Below are 15,960 nucleotides of genomic sequence, written 5' to 3' on the forward strand. Positions count from 1 at the left end.
CTGGCTGCCTATTGGCTGTCGGAGGTGCCCCTAATCTCACTCGTGTGTGGCTGGGTCCATCTCCTCTCATGGTCCTCAGGATCTGAGGTTCAAGGTGTTCCTGGGGGTGATATTTAGCTTTACCATGGCCCCCTTCTCTGCTGAGGAGCCCCTTGGAGGGGGTAACGCCTGCCTTCCTTGGCCTCTCCAGGCCTACCCATTCTCTAACCCTCTTTCCTTCATTTAGAACCACTAAGTCCCCATTTCTCCCTGTTTCTTGATCTTATTTAAGCAACATAAAACTTTTCTGGAGGAAAGCTCTTATACATGCAGCCTTTCTTTGAACCCCAAGGCCTGTAAAGCCCTAATATGGAGGCCCTGAAGCTGGATGTGACAATAATGATACAGCATCAGATCAAGGATCAAGGTTACTTTGTCAAACTGGAGACGTTTCAGCCAGAGGATGTTTAGTGTCGTGGTAAGATAACGTGGCAGAGAGAGCTAGTTGTCTCCTAGTATCTGTCTTCCTCTTTTTTCTTTACTAATTCAACTCCAAATTTTAGCCATGCACATGGCTACTTAGAATAAAGACTATGTTTCCCAGCCTTCTTTGCCACTGTGTGTGGCCATGTGACTAAGTTCTGGCCAATGAGATGGGAGTGGAAATGATATGTGTAACTTTTGGGTCACACTCTTAAAGGAAAGAGTCACATCCACATTCTTTATTTTTCCTGCCAGCTGGAGGGTGGACATGGCGGTGGGCCATCTTTGATGGGCTGGATGAGGACAGTACCTTGGGATGACAGAGCAACTTGCTAGAAGGAGCCTGGCTTTCCAACACTGTGGAGCCTCTCTACCTCCCTGGACTGTCAGCAGGACAGTCTGGCTTAAGCCTCTAAGATTTTGGGTCCTATGACAGCAGTTGAACCTCACCCTCGACTAATACAAATTACCATTTGTTGGGCACATTCTATATGCCAGCCACTGTGCTAAGCTTTTCCACATACATTATTTAATTTAATCCTTACAAGTTTTTGATTGTTGTTAAGTAGTGCATCAGTTAAGGCATTCTGGGCAAAAATAACAGAAGACTCTAGCTAACAAGTAAAAAATGTAATTTACTGGAAGGAAATAGAGTGGCTTAAAGAATGGAAGAGAGGGTTGAAAGACACAGAGAGGACAGAAACCATGGCTTTGGAGGTCCTGCCAAGAGAGAAATAAACCAAATATTAGTTTTCTACCCTTGCGTCACTGTGCTCAAAATTCAAGTTAAATGTAGAGTCCACTTTGCCTAGCTTTGGGCAAGAGGCTACCCATTTAGTTAAGAAAAGGTAAGGCACCTTAACTTACCTTGATTTATTGTCTCACCAGGACTGTACACAATGGTGGGGAGGTAGTTGGCCAACAGGAAATTGACTGTTATTAGTAAAAGAAGGGGGGAATGAATGCTGAGTGGCCTAAAAACAACCAACATCCACTACTGTTAAGTAACATGATTTCTAATTATATTATAAGGAAAATGAGGCTCAGAGAAGCGAGTTAACTTGCCCAAAGTCGTACAGCTAGAAGAAGGCAGAGCTAGTAACTGAACCAAGGTCAATTGCCATACTCTTAATCATGATGCCATGTGGCTTCCAGTGATTGACTCTGAGCAAGTACCTTTATGTTTCACTTTCCACAGAGCACTTCTGTGCCCAGTCGGCTTTCTGCTGACTGATGCTGCTTTGAAGAGGGTATAAAGATGGATCTAATGGGATCCCTTTTCCCTGTTGATTCTTGGACCTATTTGTCCACAAATTGGGGGCACGCTTTAACTTCAAGTTTAAAAAACTTGAAGTTGGGATTGTTGGAAAATCACGGACACCTGGTTGTCACTCCTACAACCTGCTTCACCCTCCACACCGCCCACAGGCTGCAAGTGGTTCAGACAGCGATCAGTGGGCCTCTGGTGTATGAACACCTTCCTCTCTTCTTGTGCTTCGGGAAGAACAAACCCCTGATTGCCTGGATCCTTCAAATCCACCCACTTCTCACATCTTAATTGTGAGAAGAACTGCTGTAATCCCTGCACGGTTGATTATCTGCAGGGGATAGAGACCTGCCTGAATTTCTGCAAGAAAATGGGGGCTTGGTGTGAAGATACATGGGGCTCATGTGTGAGGATGTGTGTTCTGGGGGACTAAGCACCCCCAGAGGCAGGCTGCTCTTCACCCCTCTCTCAGAGGCTGTGCCGCTCCCTCACATCTCTGCTCCTCTCTGTGAATAGACTCTAATTCCCTTTTTGTTACCTCTACTCCTTCGAAATTTAGTTTGCCCAAGGCATCACTTCCGCATTCTGGAAAGGGGGGAGGGGGGAGGAGGGAACATCGACGGTCAAGGAGGGGCGGTGTCAGCCCTCTGTCCTTCAAGGCTTTCCTTTACATCTCATTGGTCAGAATGGGGTCACATGACCACGCCACGCTGTGAGACAGGTTGGGAAAACCTGTAAACAGCTTTTCCAGTCCCTATTGGAGAGACACAGAAGAGTGAGTGGAGGTAGAAGTCAGACCAACCTGCCCAGGGGTGGGGGGTGGGGTGTGTGTGTGGGGGGTAGGGGGGGTTGAGACAAAAATTTATTAAATGGCTTGAAACTATAAAGCTTTCTGCAAACATTGGCTTCAAAATAGAATGCGTGTAGTACCACCCATTTGGAGAGTCATTTGGCAGTGAGTAGGAAGGGTCCCAAATTGTGCAGCATCTTGGCCCCAGTCATTTCATCTTAAAAATTCTATCTGGGGACTTCCCTGGTGGCCCAGTGGGTAATACTCTGTGCTCCCAATGCAGGGGGCCCAGGTTCGATCCCTGGTGGGGGAACTACATCCCGCATGCATGCTGCAACTAAGAGTCCATATGCCACAACTAAGAGTCCGCATGCCGCAACTAAGAGCCCACATGCTGCAACAAAGATCCTGTGTGCCACAACTAAGATCCTGTGTGGCACAACTAAGACCCAGCACAGCCAAAATAAATATAAAATGTTTTAAAAAATTATATCTGAAGAAAAGAATTGCAAAGAGCTGTGTGTAGAAAGTTATTTAATGCAGTATTGCCTAAAATAGTCAAACACTAAAATTTCTCAACTGAATGGAATATTTTATACCATTAGAATAAGCCCTGTAGAGCTTGCGATGAACACACACACACTACTATATATAAGATAGATAACCAACAAGGACCTACTGTATAGCACAGGGAACTCTACTCAATATTCTGTGATAACCTACCTATATGAGAAAAGAATCTAAAAAAGAATGAATATATGTATATGTATAACTGAATCACTTTGCTGTACACCTGAAACTAACACAACATTGTAAATCAACTATACCCTAATAAAATTTTAAAAATAAAGTCTTGGAAAGCTACATGAAATATTTGTGCTAAAACATTATATGACAAAACCATAGTACAGAATCAAAACTATCCTATCATGACAAGTTTGTAAATAGTATCTGTGCAGAAAAGCTGATATATTATGGTCGTGGGACTATGTGTTGTTTTTTCTTGTTTTCTTTAGTATTGTCATAATACTGTTTGCATAGTTCATACAATTGGGAGAAAGAAGGACAATTACAGTGGCTTCCTAGGCCTGCCCCAACTTCTTAGGGGTTGAACAGTCAGATATCTTAGGACATATCAGACTCACGCTCCAGAAGAACCTGCCTTGTGGGGTTGGGGAGAGGTGGTTGCCCTTTTACATTTGCGTCTACCCCCCTCACCCCTAGAAGCAAAAGAATCTGTACAAAAGAGATTCTGGTTCTTCTCCTCCCCTGACAGAAGCACAACTTCCTTCCCATCCTATTCCAGGAATTAGTAGTTTTCTTCTCTGTTCTGCTCAGGTCAGGTCCTGAGCTACTTCTGCTTTCAAGGACGGGAAGCAGGAGGAAGTATTTCAGGGGTGGTGGCAGTGCACGTCTGACCCTGCCCTGCGAGTGACTTCTGGCCAGCCATGTTCTTAGTGTGATTTTGGTGGAAATGCCCAAGACGCCCATCAAGCCTGTGGTAGGAATTTTTCTCTGATCTGCCTGACGTTTGGCTCCCTGCTTGGACAACTGAGGGAGCAGGTGGAAAAGTCTAGAATGCTTCCAACTGAGTGACAGTCAACTCTGATGCCAATATACCATTTATGTGTCATTGGGGCCATGCCAGCCATATCATGGTCATCCCAAGACACAGTGGGTCAAATAATTATAGCTAATGTTGACTGAATATTCACTACATGCACTCTGACATCTATTATCTCATTTAATCATCACAACAACCCCAAGGGGTGAGTACTATTATTACCATCATTTCCCAGTTGAGAACAATGGGGTCCAGAGAATAACTTGCTCAAGGTCCCAGGCTTTTAGAGCTAGGATTTTAACCCCCCAAGTCTGGCCCCAGGCATCAAAGGCTTAACCAGCTTGTTGAGGATGACATTCAAGTGGAACTTTCCTTGGCAATTCAGTGTAATGGAAAAACAATATTTTGTTATTGGTACTTCCCAGAACCTTCTTAGGAGGGTCGATCCTGTGAGGCAATTGCCTTTGAATGTGGTATGTCAGGCAAATTGGAGGGGTTTAGACAGAGGTAAGTTGTCTGGCTAGGTGAGGGAAAAGAGATTTGGAGAGATGGGTCTGAGAGATTGTGTTGGGGAGAGAGGAGCCTTGATCCTAGGTGCTGCACGGGGCAACAGGAGATGGAGACCCTGCTACCTTCTTTCTCTTGAGAGCAAAGCCAGAAAAGTTTGGGAGAAGAAACACGGCAGAGAGGATTTGTAAGGCTGAGCATGGAGAGTCATTTGATAGCAAACCCACTTGTTTGAAGGAGGTGAGGGAGTGACCCATGCAAAGATCTGGGGGAAAAATACTCCAATCAGAGGGAAGAGCCGATGTGCTGGTCTTGAAGAACTGCAAGGAGGCCAATGTGGCTGGAGTGGTGGGAGCAAGGGCTCAAAGAGAAGGAGTTGAGCTCAGAGAGGCAAGGGTGGAGGCTGGGATGACAGATCACTCAGGGCCTGGTAGGTTATGGAAAGACTGGCTTGGACTCCCAGCGAGGTGAGGAGACTTTGTAAGCTTTTGAGCAGAGGAATAATATATGCCTTGTGTTTTGAAAGGCTCCCTCTGGCTACGATGTTGAAAACTGACTTTGTGTCGTTGGGGGGAAATAGAGAAGCAGTGGGGCACAGACAAGGTCTAAGGCTCCATTCCAGGTGGGACAATGGCGGCTTCCACAATTTTGGTAACAGTGGAGTTGGTGAGGAGGGATCATATTTTTGGACATATTTGAAGGCAGAGCCATAGGATTTCCTTATGACTTTCAGTCTGAGTGACTGGAAGTGTTACTGACCAGGGTTTTTGGCCTTCCGCAATCAACTGAAATTGAGAAGACGCCAGTGAGGAACTTCAGGCAAGTCTGTATTGGGGTTCCTGCAGCTGTAGGAGGGGGCGAAAACAAGTAACAGGTTTCCTTGCTCGCTCCCCGAGAGGGGCGGGGATGAGCCAGCTCCTTATATGGGGCGAGGGTGGGGTTGTGTCCAGGGTTGGGCTGGAGGCGTGGCTTAGGTGGTCTGCCCACCCCTTAGGTGGTGTTGAGTGCAGGGGGCGTGCGCAGTACCCTGTTTTAGCTCCCTTTTCTTCAGAAGTGGCAGTTGGGTTTTTTTTTTTTTTTTTGGTCTTTTTGTCTCTTTTGTCCAGAATTTGCCCCAACTGCACATGCATGCAGTTATAGTCTCTTACAGTTTCTTTGTATTTTGTTGATCGAGGAGACATTTGTCCGGGTGCAAGCATTACAGCACTGCAGCAAAGAGTCCCAGGCCCCAGCCTGTCTCACAAGGACACTACTGCCACTGATTGAAAGTGGGGGAATAGCGCCGCCATGGTGCCCCCAGCCACCTGGCACTACCACGTGGGCCACACAGGCAAAGGTTTGAACCACAGCTCGTCTGAGCTTCAGCAGAACGTCTGTGATCTTCCTGGAACAGAGGATGAGGAGCTGCTCTGGGGCCACCTCCTGCTCACCTCCTACGTCCCTTAGGAGGCTCTCAGGAGTCGTGACTCATGTCCCAGGTTCTGACTCTGTATGAGGCTTTCTGCCCCACCCACTGCCCTCTGCCCCCCAACAGAGCTCCAGATTAAAACTGCTTTGTCTCTTAGTCTAGGATATAGCCTCCCTTTTTTTGGTATCGTCCTTATTGATGTGTAGGACGACCATAGAAGGATTGGTTTTGCTGTCTATGTAAGTAATAAACCGTATGAACCTAACAGTGGCTCATTGTAACTTTGCCGGTGGAATCAGTTGTGCCTTGGCCTAGCCTTGTCTCATGTGCTTGAGGCTGAGATGGGCCCAGATGCAGGGAGCATGATTGGGAGTGATCAGGAGTTCAGGTCTAGACATACTTGGTTTGCGGAGCTTGTCAGACATGGGGCGAACCATCGGCTATCCGAGTCTGGAGCTCAGGAGAGGTCTGGGATGGAGACAGAAACTGAGGATCATCGACATATGGGTGATGTTTACAGCCCTGAGCCCACCTAAGGACAGAAGTAGATAAAAAAAGAGGCCCAAGGACTGAGCTCTGGAATCCTCCTTACCAGGTTGGGGAGAAAAGGAGGGATTGGCCAAAGAACCTGGAAGGAGGGATGGAGGTGAAGGAGAAACAGGTGAGTGAGGGTCCTTTGAAGCCAATATACAAATTAATCCTGGGAAGGAGTGGGCAAATGTGAAAAGCTGCTGCGGAATCCCTTAAGATGAAGATTGCAAACCAATTCTTGGAGTTAACCACTTATCCTTGGTGACAGTGATGAAAAAAGTTTTGGTGAAGTGGAGGCTGGGGTGGGGCAAAGGCTGGAATGGAATGGGTTCAAGGGAGAGTGGGAAGAGCAGACCTGGGCACAGCAAATACAGACAACTGTTCTGGAATCTGCTTTGCAAAAGGGATGCAAAAAAATGGGGCAGTGGTTGGTAGGGGAAGTGGGATCAGATAAAGTTTGTTTGCTTTTTCATTAAAAGAAATATACTGAACTCTAATGAAAAACTGATGAACTCAAAAAAGTGCTAACAAAAGATCAAGATGAAAAAAAAAATTTAATTACATGGGACTGAGTGAACTGATTAGGATTAGTATAATTTTTGTGACTTTCTGTCTGAATTAAAAAAAAAAAAATCCCACAAGGACTCAGAGGCAAAGAATATACAAATCAATTTTCACTGCAAAGTAAAGGAGCTGTTACAGTGGAGGATTACTGGACTGAATGTCAATATTATGACATAGTATGAGTGTGTTTCAGGTTTGGTAATTGCAACCATTGTTGCTTTTGTTGTGGTCATCCATGTACAATGCTTTGTGTCAGTCTATTTATCTCTTGTAAAAATAAAATACAGTGTGTGTGTGAAAAAAAAAAAAAGAAACATATTAATTCTGTTGGGAATATCAGATTTTTGTATATACACCAGTATTGGTTTTATGTATTTGGTTTTATGTATTTATTCCAGAACCAACACCTTACCTTTGCTTATCTGACTTTAAGGTAGTGCTGTGATATGGCATGTCTGGCTATGGAGTGGAGTTATGTAATAAGCTATGCTTCATAGTTTTCTAGGCTATTCTTGTGTGTTTTCTCCTCCAGGTGATTTTTAGAATCAGCTTGTCGAATTCGATAATAATCTTGTTGGGTGAGGTTACACTGAATTACTGAGTAATCTGACGGAGAACTGATACCTTTATAATGTTAAGCCTTGTCACCCATGAATATGGCATCTCTCTCTATTCTTTTATGTCTTTCAGGAAAGAGTAATAGCTTAAAAAATAAATAGTTCATACATATTTCATGTTAGATTTATGCTTACGTGTTTTATAGCTTTTTGGTGCTACGAATGGTGTTTTTCCTATTATATTTTCTAATCAGAAAATTAGTCTTAGCTGAACAAGAAATGGATTAGATTTTTATATGTTGATCTTGCTGAATAAGATTAGTTCTAACAAGTTATCACTTAATGGTCTTGGGTTTTCATACTTTCTGCAAATGATGACTTTTTTGCCCATTGAATCTGCCTCAAGTAGGAAATAGGGTTATGATTGGATGTTCCTGCTGCCCATCATTTTTGCCCTTGGGGAGGAAACAAAAGTTTCTTCTCTTTGAAGTGGTTTTCCACAGAGTTGGGCTCTGGGTTCTGGATACCCTAATTTACTCAGACTCAGAAAGAAAATAATTGCACCGGGGTGATACGTAATACTGGAATCTTGCATTATACTGACTTGGGTAGAAAACAGATGGGCAGTAAAAAAAAATTTGACAAATATAGGAAAGTAAAATTTCCTTCTAAAAGCTTATTTTAAACTCTTTTCAGTGAATGGAACTGGAAAATTATTTGTTCATATGGACAAAAATGAAACTGGATTCCCTGTTTCACACTGCACACAAAAAATTCAACAGTACACAAAGTAAGAAGTTAAATAACTGAAGTAAAAGAAGTATTTGAGAAGAATATATAGATGAAAAAAATTTTTCTAACTCTGGAGATTTATTAAACAAGTTACAGAAAAGGATAATAATAAATTTGGCCACATGAAACAAAAGAACTTCTGCACAAGAAAGATGATAATTAGAATTAATAATAGCATCTAACTCATAGTTTGAGCCTGAGTATCAGAAGAGATTATGTCTGTGAAAGGGACCTGTAAATCACTAAGCAAATGGTGGGGTTTTTTTAAAAGTATAATTTCCATTTTATTGTCTTTCCAGGGGACCGTATTTCTTTAGTCTTTAAGGACTTAGCTCCATACATGGGCTTTGGTGGAGGTCCTGGGGCAGCACCAGCAGGTCTAAATCGGGGTGGAGGTGTTCGGTCCTTCCGGGCTTCCCGAGAACGATTCCTGACTACCTTGCTGTGAATGGCACAACTCACGCAGTAATGCGGTTTCACATACAGCTTGGGAAGCATATAGGACAGTTCGCGCCAGGAGCTCACTCACCGTCGAAAACACTCGCTTTGGAAATGTCCCTGACGGCTGCGGCCTCTACGATGCTCCAAATGACGAACTTCTTAATGGCCTCATCCTCGGGCACGCATCGGTCACAGCTGGTGCAGCGAATAGGCTGCACGTGGCCGCGCCCCTTTTAGGCACGACCATTATTCCTTCTTTTCCTGATCGTCTTGGAAGCGAGGAGGCGAGAGAGCATGGTGGTTGTTTTTAACCTGACCCAGCAAAGCGCCTTATGCTCTATTTAGATTGATTTGATGTTAGGAACACTGGTTCACTCAAATTATTTCAAGTTTTGAAGATTTTGTAGTTAAGATTCCATGATAGGCATCATAAACGGATGGGTTCTTGACACCTTGGTTCCTACAAGCTTCGTGCAACCTGCTCCTGCAAAGCTTGCCGTGGGATTGCAGTTAGGGAGTGGTTGGTAGCTGCTACAGTGCTAAGAGCTGAAATACACTGAAGTTAACCACAGGTCTTTTTTTTTTTTGGTGCATTATAGACTCAGAGCTCCTAAACAGTTACATCAGAGAGATTCTTCTGGTACAATTGCTATCTAGTTGGGGAGGAAGGATTCTTGGTGCTTGCTACCCTGCCCTCTTTCCAGAATTCTCTCTCTGAGGGAGGGGCCGGGGGGAATCTCTCTTACGAACCAGGCACTCTTCTGTGCACTGGAAATAGAGTGATGAGCAAGACAGACAAGAATCTCTGCTCTCTGGAGCTTATAGACTCTAGTTGGGGAGTCAGACAATAGATAAACTACATAAATATGTAATATAATTTCATGTAATAATGAGTGCTATGAAAAAATATCTGAGTATCTGTAGCAGACACTGCAATTGCTCCATTCACGTCCCATCAGTGTTTATCATTCTCATGCAAGCTGGCCAGGTTTCCAGCTGCCAGTACCTGCCTGCCTGAGGGCTCTCTCTGGCTCCTGGAGCCTTCTCTGCCTGGGTGCAGGGCAAATTGGATGCACCAGAGAAGTAAGACTTTCCCGGAGAGCAGCCCTCCACTGATAGCTAATGTGAGTTGTGGATAAAAATCTAGCCCCCTCTCCTCTCAGGTGGATAACGCTGAGGCATGTTCTGCCCTGGATTTCAGAGTTCCTCAGTGTATTGAGCTCCGATCGTCCACAGCAGTAACTTGTTTCATCTCACAGCTTTTATGGGTTCACTTCCTCACCAGTGTTTCCTGGATTACCTCTCAAATAAATTACTTCCCCTTGTCTCAGTGTTCATGTACAGGGGAACCCAAGGTAAGCTTTCGTCAAGAGTAGGGGTAGGGGATGGATGGGAGCTTATAGCTAGGTGCCCACCTGTGGTTACCTGGTCAGGTGCACACCATAAGGTGGGTCATTAAGAAAAGCTCTGGGGGTTGGACAATCTTTCTGAGATATTGCCTATGCCTTTAAAGTGGGCCCTTGGCCTCTGCTAAGGGCACAGAGGGGCCGTGATATCCGAGCAACCTCCTGTGGTGATCAGAGTGTGAAAGTTTTTTTTATCAAAAACAAACCCAGCTTATTTATTTATTTATTTATTTTTGCATTCATTCTTTTTTTTTTTTTAAAAATTATTTATTTGGTTGCGCCGGGTCTTAGTTGCAGCATGTGGGCTCCTTAGTTGTGGCATGTGAACTCTTAGTTGCAGCATGCATATGGGATCTAGTTCCCTGACCAGGGATCGAACCCAGGCCCCCTCCATTGGGAGTGCGGAGTCTTAAGCACTGTGCCACCAGGGAAGTCCCGCCAGCTTATTTATTAAAATATGTCCCCACACCCTGGTTGGTAGCTTCTCATCCTGATCCAATGGTCTTATTTCTTTTTCCTCAGCCTCCTTTCCTGCTAACAAGAATGGGCCCTTTGTTGTTTAAATTACTTATTGGTGTTTTTCTTTTCTTTCTGATTATAAACGTCACTCTTTTTTTTTTTTGTATAAAAGTTTTAAGTACACAAATATATATAGAAGAAAATTAAAATCACCCTGTGGCAGATTAAAGTTGATCACAAATTCTTTGCCACACCTCCCACTGAGAGGTGAGATCTTTGTCCCCCTCTCTTAGAATGTGGTCGAGCTCTGTGACTGCTTGACCACTAGAATATAGTGGAAGTGACTCTGTGACAGTTTCCAGATCAACACCTTAAGAGACTGGGAACTTTCAATTCTTATCTCTTGGAATACTTGCTCTTGAAGTCTAACCACTATGCTGTGAGTAGCCCAAGCCACAGAGAGAGGCCACATGGAGGTCCTGCAGCTGACAACTCCAACCGAGCTCCTGGCCTGCTGATGGCACCAACTTCCAGCCATGGGAGTGATCTGTTTTGAAAGTCCAGCCAAGCTGAGCCTTCAAGGACTCCAGCCCCAGTCACGATCTGACTGCAGCCATCTGAGATTCCCTAGTGAGAACTGCTGAGGCTAGACAATCCACAGCACCATGACACAATGAGAAGTTGCTGTTTTAGACTTGTGATTGCCAAGGGAGAGCGGATATGGGGGAGGGATGAACTGGGAACTTGAGATTAGCAGATGCAAACTATTCTGTATATGTATAACTGAATTACTTTGTTGTACACCAGAAACTAACACAACATTGTAAATCAACTACACTTCAATAAAATAAATTTTAAAAAAAGTCGCCATTTTATTTGGAGTAGTTTGCTCTGCAGCAATAACGTAGAACAGACCCATTGTCCTATGATCCAGCGACAACCACTATTAACATTTTGGTTTTCCTACACATACGTATTTTTAAACAGGTAATTTTAAAACAAAATGTTCAGAATTTTAATGGAATTTTTTTCAGAGCACACACATTTCTTTGCTCTGGTTATTAAGAAAGCAGAACTAAGGGCAAGAGAAAACGTGCTGGAGAGAGAATGAAAAATGATTGGCTTGTGGATCACGTTAGCAGACACACACAAGTATGGTTTGGTGTTCTATGTAATTGCATGAAGATATGCTCCTGTGTCTTTGAAAACAGCTTGTGCAGACATCTTTGACTGTAATTCTCAGATATTTCTTAGGATAAATTCTTGGAAGTGAAAATTCCAGGGCAAAAGAGTTAGAGACTTTTTTTTTTTTTGGCTGCGTTGGGTCTTTGTTGCTGTGTGCGGGCTTTCTCTGGTTGCAGCGAGAGGGGGCTACTCTTCGTTGCGGTGCGTGGGGTTCTCATTGCGGTGGCTTCTCTTGTTGCGGAGCACGGGCTCTAGGCCATGGGCTTCAGTAGTTGTGGCGTGCGGGCTTAGTTGCTCCGCGGCATGAAGGATCTTTCTGGACCAGGGCTCGAACCCGTGTCGCCTGCATTGCCAGGCGGATTCTTAACCACTGAGCCACCAGAAAAGTCCTGAGGCTGTTTTTTTTTTTTTTTTTCCCCACCATTCACTCTTTATTTATTTAATTTTTGGCTGTGTTGGGTCTTCGTTTCTGTGCGAGGGCTTTCTCTAGTTGCGGCGAGCGGGGGCCACTCTTCATCGCGGTGCGCAGGCCTCTCACTGTCGCGGCCTCTCCCGTTGCGGAGCAGAGGCTCCAGACGCGCAGGCTCAGTAATTGTGGCTCACGGTCCCAGTCGCTCCGCGGCATGTGGGATCTTCCCAGATCAGGGCTCGAACCCGTGTTCCCTGTATTGGCAGGCAGATTCTCAACCACTGCGCCACCAGGGAAGCCCCCTTTTTTTTTTTTAAAAGCAAAATAATACTAAAAAAAGCACCGTGTAGAAGACTTCTCTTGTGGTGCAGTGGTTAAGAATCCGCCTGGCAATGCAGGGGACACGGGCTCGAGTCCTGGCCCAGGAAGATCCCACATACCGCAGACCCACTAAGCCCATGCGCCACAACTACTGAAGTCTACGCGCCTAGATCCCGTGCTCTGCAACAAGAGAAGCCATCGCACTGAGAAGCCTGCGCGCCGCAACGAAGACCCAACGCAGCCAAAAATAAATACATAAATAAATAAATTTATATTAAAAAAAAGCACCGGGTTTCTCTGTACCTGAGTTGACCTTACTGATGGCCACACAGGAGGATAGCTCTGGCTGACAGGTATTCCCACTTCCCTGGGCAGGAGGGAGGGACATTTTGCAAAGCGTGCTTTCAGGGAGTCATGTTCTGGGGGCCAGGTCATAAGTCTGTGCTTTGCTGTTCATAATGTTTCTAGAAGCAGGTGGGCAAAAAAAGCCACCTATGGGTTAGCGGCCCTGATGGTTTGGGCCGGGAGGCAGGGTAGAGGGGGCAGGTCTGGCAGGGCTGTGTGCTCACTGGGCCTCCGTCCTCTTCCTTTGAGTCTCTGATAGACTTCTGCCTCCTACTTCCCTTTTTCAGTCCTTTCTGGCTTTGGTGGCTTCCTTGAAGTGGCTCAGTGGTGCCTGCAGCCTCACGGCTCCTGCTCTCTCCAGCTATGACTCACAGAGTCCTTCTACTAACAGGTGCGCCAGGAGTTGGGGGGCCCTCACAGTGAGGAGGAGGGGAATTTTTGGGTTTGTGAGTTTGTGGAGAGAAAGGGTACAGAATATTTAGGAGTTAGGCTGGGAGAGACAAAGGGGATTGGGGGAAGGTTAAGGGATTCAAGAAGCAGAGTAGAGATAGACCAAGATGGGATGAGCAGAGAAGCTTGGATAAATGACTCAATTCATGGACTAGGGGGTCCATGGCAAGGGGGTTTGGCTGGTCCCTTCTTCACAGAAGAGGAAACTGCGGCCCCGAGAGGTGAAATGACACGTCTAAGTGTGCACAGCAGGTCTTGGCTTCTCTTCTTGGAGTGGATCTTCTTGGATTCCTCCTCCCCTCCTCCTATTGGTCTCCTCTTTTCCAAGGACGCAGGTGTAAATTTTTGTTGAATGACTGACTGATCAAAATGATTCAAGTTTTTTCCCTTTGTGTCTGTGTTTTGTGGACTAAGAGCCAGAGAAGGGAAAGAAATGCTTGAAAGTTGCATAGGAAGGAAATTACTTGAGTCTTTAGGAACTTGATTGTTGGGCAAATCAGTGGGGTGGGAACCCAGGGTGGGGCTCAGAGAGAGGCTGAATGCACCTGTTGATGGAAATAATCAATAAACAAGATAAGAGTTTTCTTTGAGCCAAACTGAGGACTATAGCCCAGGAGACAGCCTCTCAGAGAACTCTGAGGAACTGTTCCGGAGAAGCATGGTTTTCAGCACAGTTCTATATCTTGTCAGAACAAAGAACATCAAACAAGTCAGGGATACATTCCTTCAAGGTTAAAAACCAAACCAAACAAGCAACAGATCAGCATGTACACAGCCAGTCAGTATGGCCTTGGCACCTGGGAGTCCTATCGTCAAAGGAGTAGTGGCACTGGTGTCCCAGGAAGGGAGGCATTTAATCTTTATTTTTAACATGGATGTTCTTTACTTCTGGACAATGCGTGCTTTTCTTTAATTATTAGAATAGTTGTACGATGTATGTTTGATAGGCTACACACAGGCTGTTTTAGTTAGCATAAAATTCAAGCTAAATCATGTATAAGCCAGAATGACTCCCCCATAGCTCAAAACGTGAAAATTTCTTCCATTACACCCTGTTGGTGGTTCTTAGGCCAGGAGTCAGCAAACTGTCCTCTGTGGGCATAAGATGAGGGCTCCACCATGTGTTTCTGTACAACCTGGAGCCATAGGTCCCAGATGAACATTTATAATCGATTCATGACAGGGAACACTAACTTTGAATCACTTTGAACACTAGCTTTGAATGGCGTGCAATGTTATTTCTCCTAAAGAATTCCACTTGTCTCATCAGTAAATTTGTATTACAAAAAAAATTGTACTCAATTATTGTATTTTGAATTTCCTTCATGAAAAAATTTGTAGACATGCATTACCTCTTTTCTTATATAGGTACGTACTTAATAGATTCCATTTGCCTCTTGGTCCACAAAGTTTAAAATATTTACTATCTTGCCCGTTACAGAAAAAGTGTGGTGACCTCTGCTCCAGGCTGGGACCTGGGAGGCACCCATGTCCATGCTGGGTTAGGGTGAATCCCAACAGGAAGATGCTTGGGGCAGGAGAGCAGGCTGCTTTCTTTTATTTTTAAAAGAATAAATTTATTTATTTATTTATTTTATTTTTGGCTGCATTGGGTCTTCGTTGCTGCGAGCTTTCTCTAGTTGCGGCCAGCGGGGGATACTCTTTGTTGTGGTGCGCAGGCTTCTCATTGAGGTGGCTTCTCTTGTTGCAGAGCATGGGCTCTAGGCACGTGGGCTCAGTAGTTGTGGCTCACGGGCTCTAGAGCGCAGGCTCAGTAGTTGTGGCCCACGGGCTTAGTTGCTCTGCAGCATGTGGGATCTTCCTGGACCAGGGCTCAAACCCGTGTCCCCTGCATTGGCAGGAGGATTCTTAACCACTGCGCCACCAGGGAAGTCCCCAGGCTGCTTTCTTAACTGTCTCCTTCTCTCCTCCTGACTCCCGCCCCCCTTGTTCTCCCTCCAGCCTTGGCCTTATGTCACGGGTTCAACCTGGACACGGAAAATGCAGTCATCTTCCAAAACAATGCAAGGGGCTTCGGGCAGAGCGTGGTCCAGCTTGAGGGATCCCGGTAAGGGCCACAGGGGGACTCCCTGTCCACACACTTTCCCTCCAAGGCTTAACATACCTGAAAAAAAAATCACAATTTCCTTGATTTGTTTTTTTCTTAATTTATCAGAGTTCTAAATTCAAAAGATACAAAAGAGTGTGATAGTAAGAAAGTCTCTTCCTCACTCCCTTCTCCCAATTCCCTCCCTAGCAGGGTCCCTGTTGAATGGTTTCTCATGTATTCTTTCAGAGAGATTCTACAGTGCACAGACCTCCACATCATCCTGCACACAATTTGTAGCACACATTATACTCAAACTACAACTTGCTGCCTATTTTTGTAAATACATTTTATTGACACTTGGCTACCCCTACTCCCCACTTGTCATTTATTATCATTATTATTTTCCAATACTTAAAAACATTTTACTGGAGTATAGTTGATTCACAATGTTG

General features: G+C 44.9%; 1 protein-coding gene and 1 pseudogene across 4 annotated transcripts in view; one reads left to right on the forward strand and one right to left on the reverse strand.

Annotated features, from left to right (window-relative positions):
* Window positions 1–7,405: 7,405 nt before the first annotated feature.
* LOC309645454 (small ribosomal subunit protein eS26 pseudogene) lies at window positions 7,406–12,274 on the reverse strand (annotated as a pseudogene). The gene has a single exon. The product of its transcript is annotated as a small ribosomal subunit protein eS26 pseudogene (transcript).
* A 417-nt stretch (window positions 12,275–12,691) lies between these two features.
* The window catches only part of ITGAM (integrin subunit alpha M), a 37,742-nt gene continuing 34,473 nt past the window's right edge, over window positions 12,692–15,960 (forward strand). For 2 of the 3 annotated variants that reach the window (XM_082431184.1, XM_082431185.1), the window contains exons 1-2: window positions 12,692–13,399; window positions 15,421–15,526. In XM_082431184.1, the coding sequence (XP_082287310.1) occupies window positions 13,372–13,399; window positions 15,421–15,526 (134 nt within the window). In that variant the 5' untranslated portion in view covers window positions 12,692–13,371. The remainder of the gene's footprint in view (window positions 13,400–15,420; window positions 15,527–15,960) is intronic. The other variant, XM_082431186.1, reaches the window with a different exon arrangement.

This window comes from Balaenoptera physalus (genome assembly GCF_965194825.1).
Source record: "Balaenoptera physalus genome assembly, chromosome: 16".
NCBI lineage: Eukaryota > Metazoa > Chordata > Mammalia > Artiodactyla > Balaenopteridae > Balaenoptera > Balaenoptera physalus.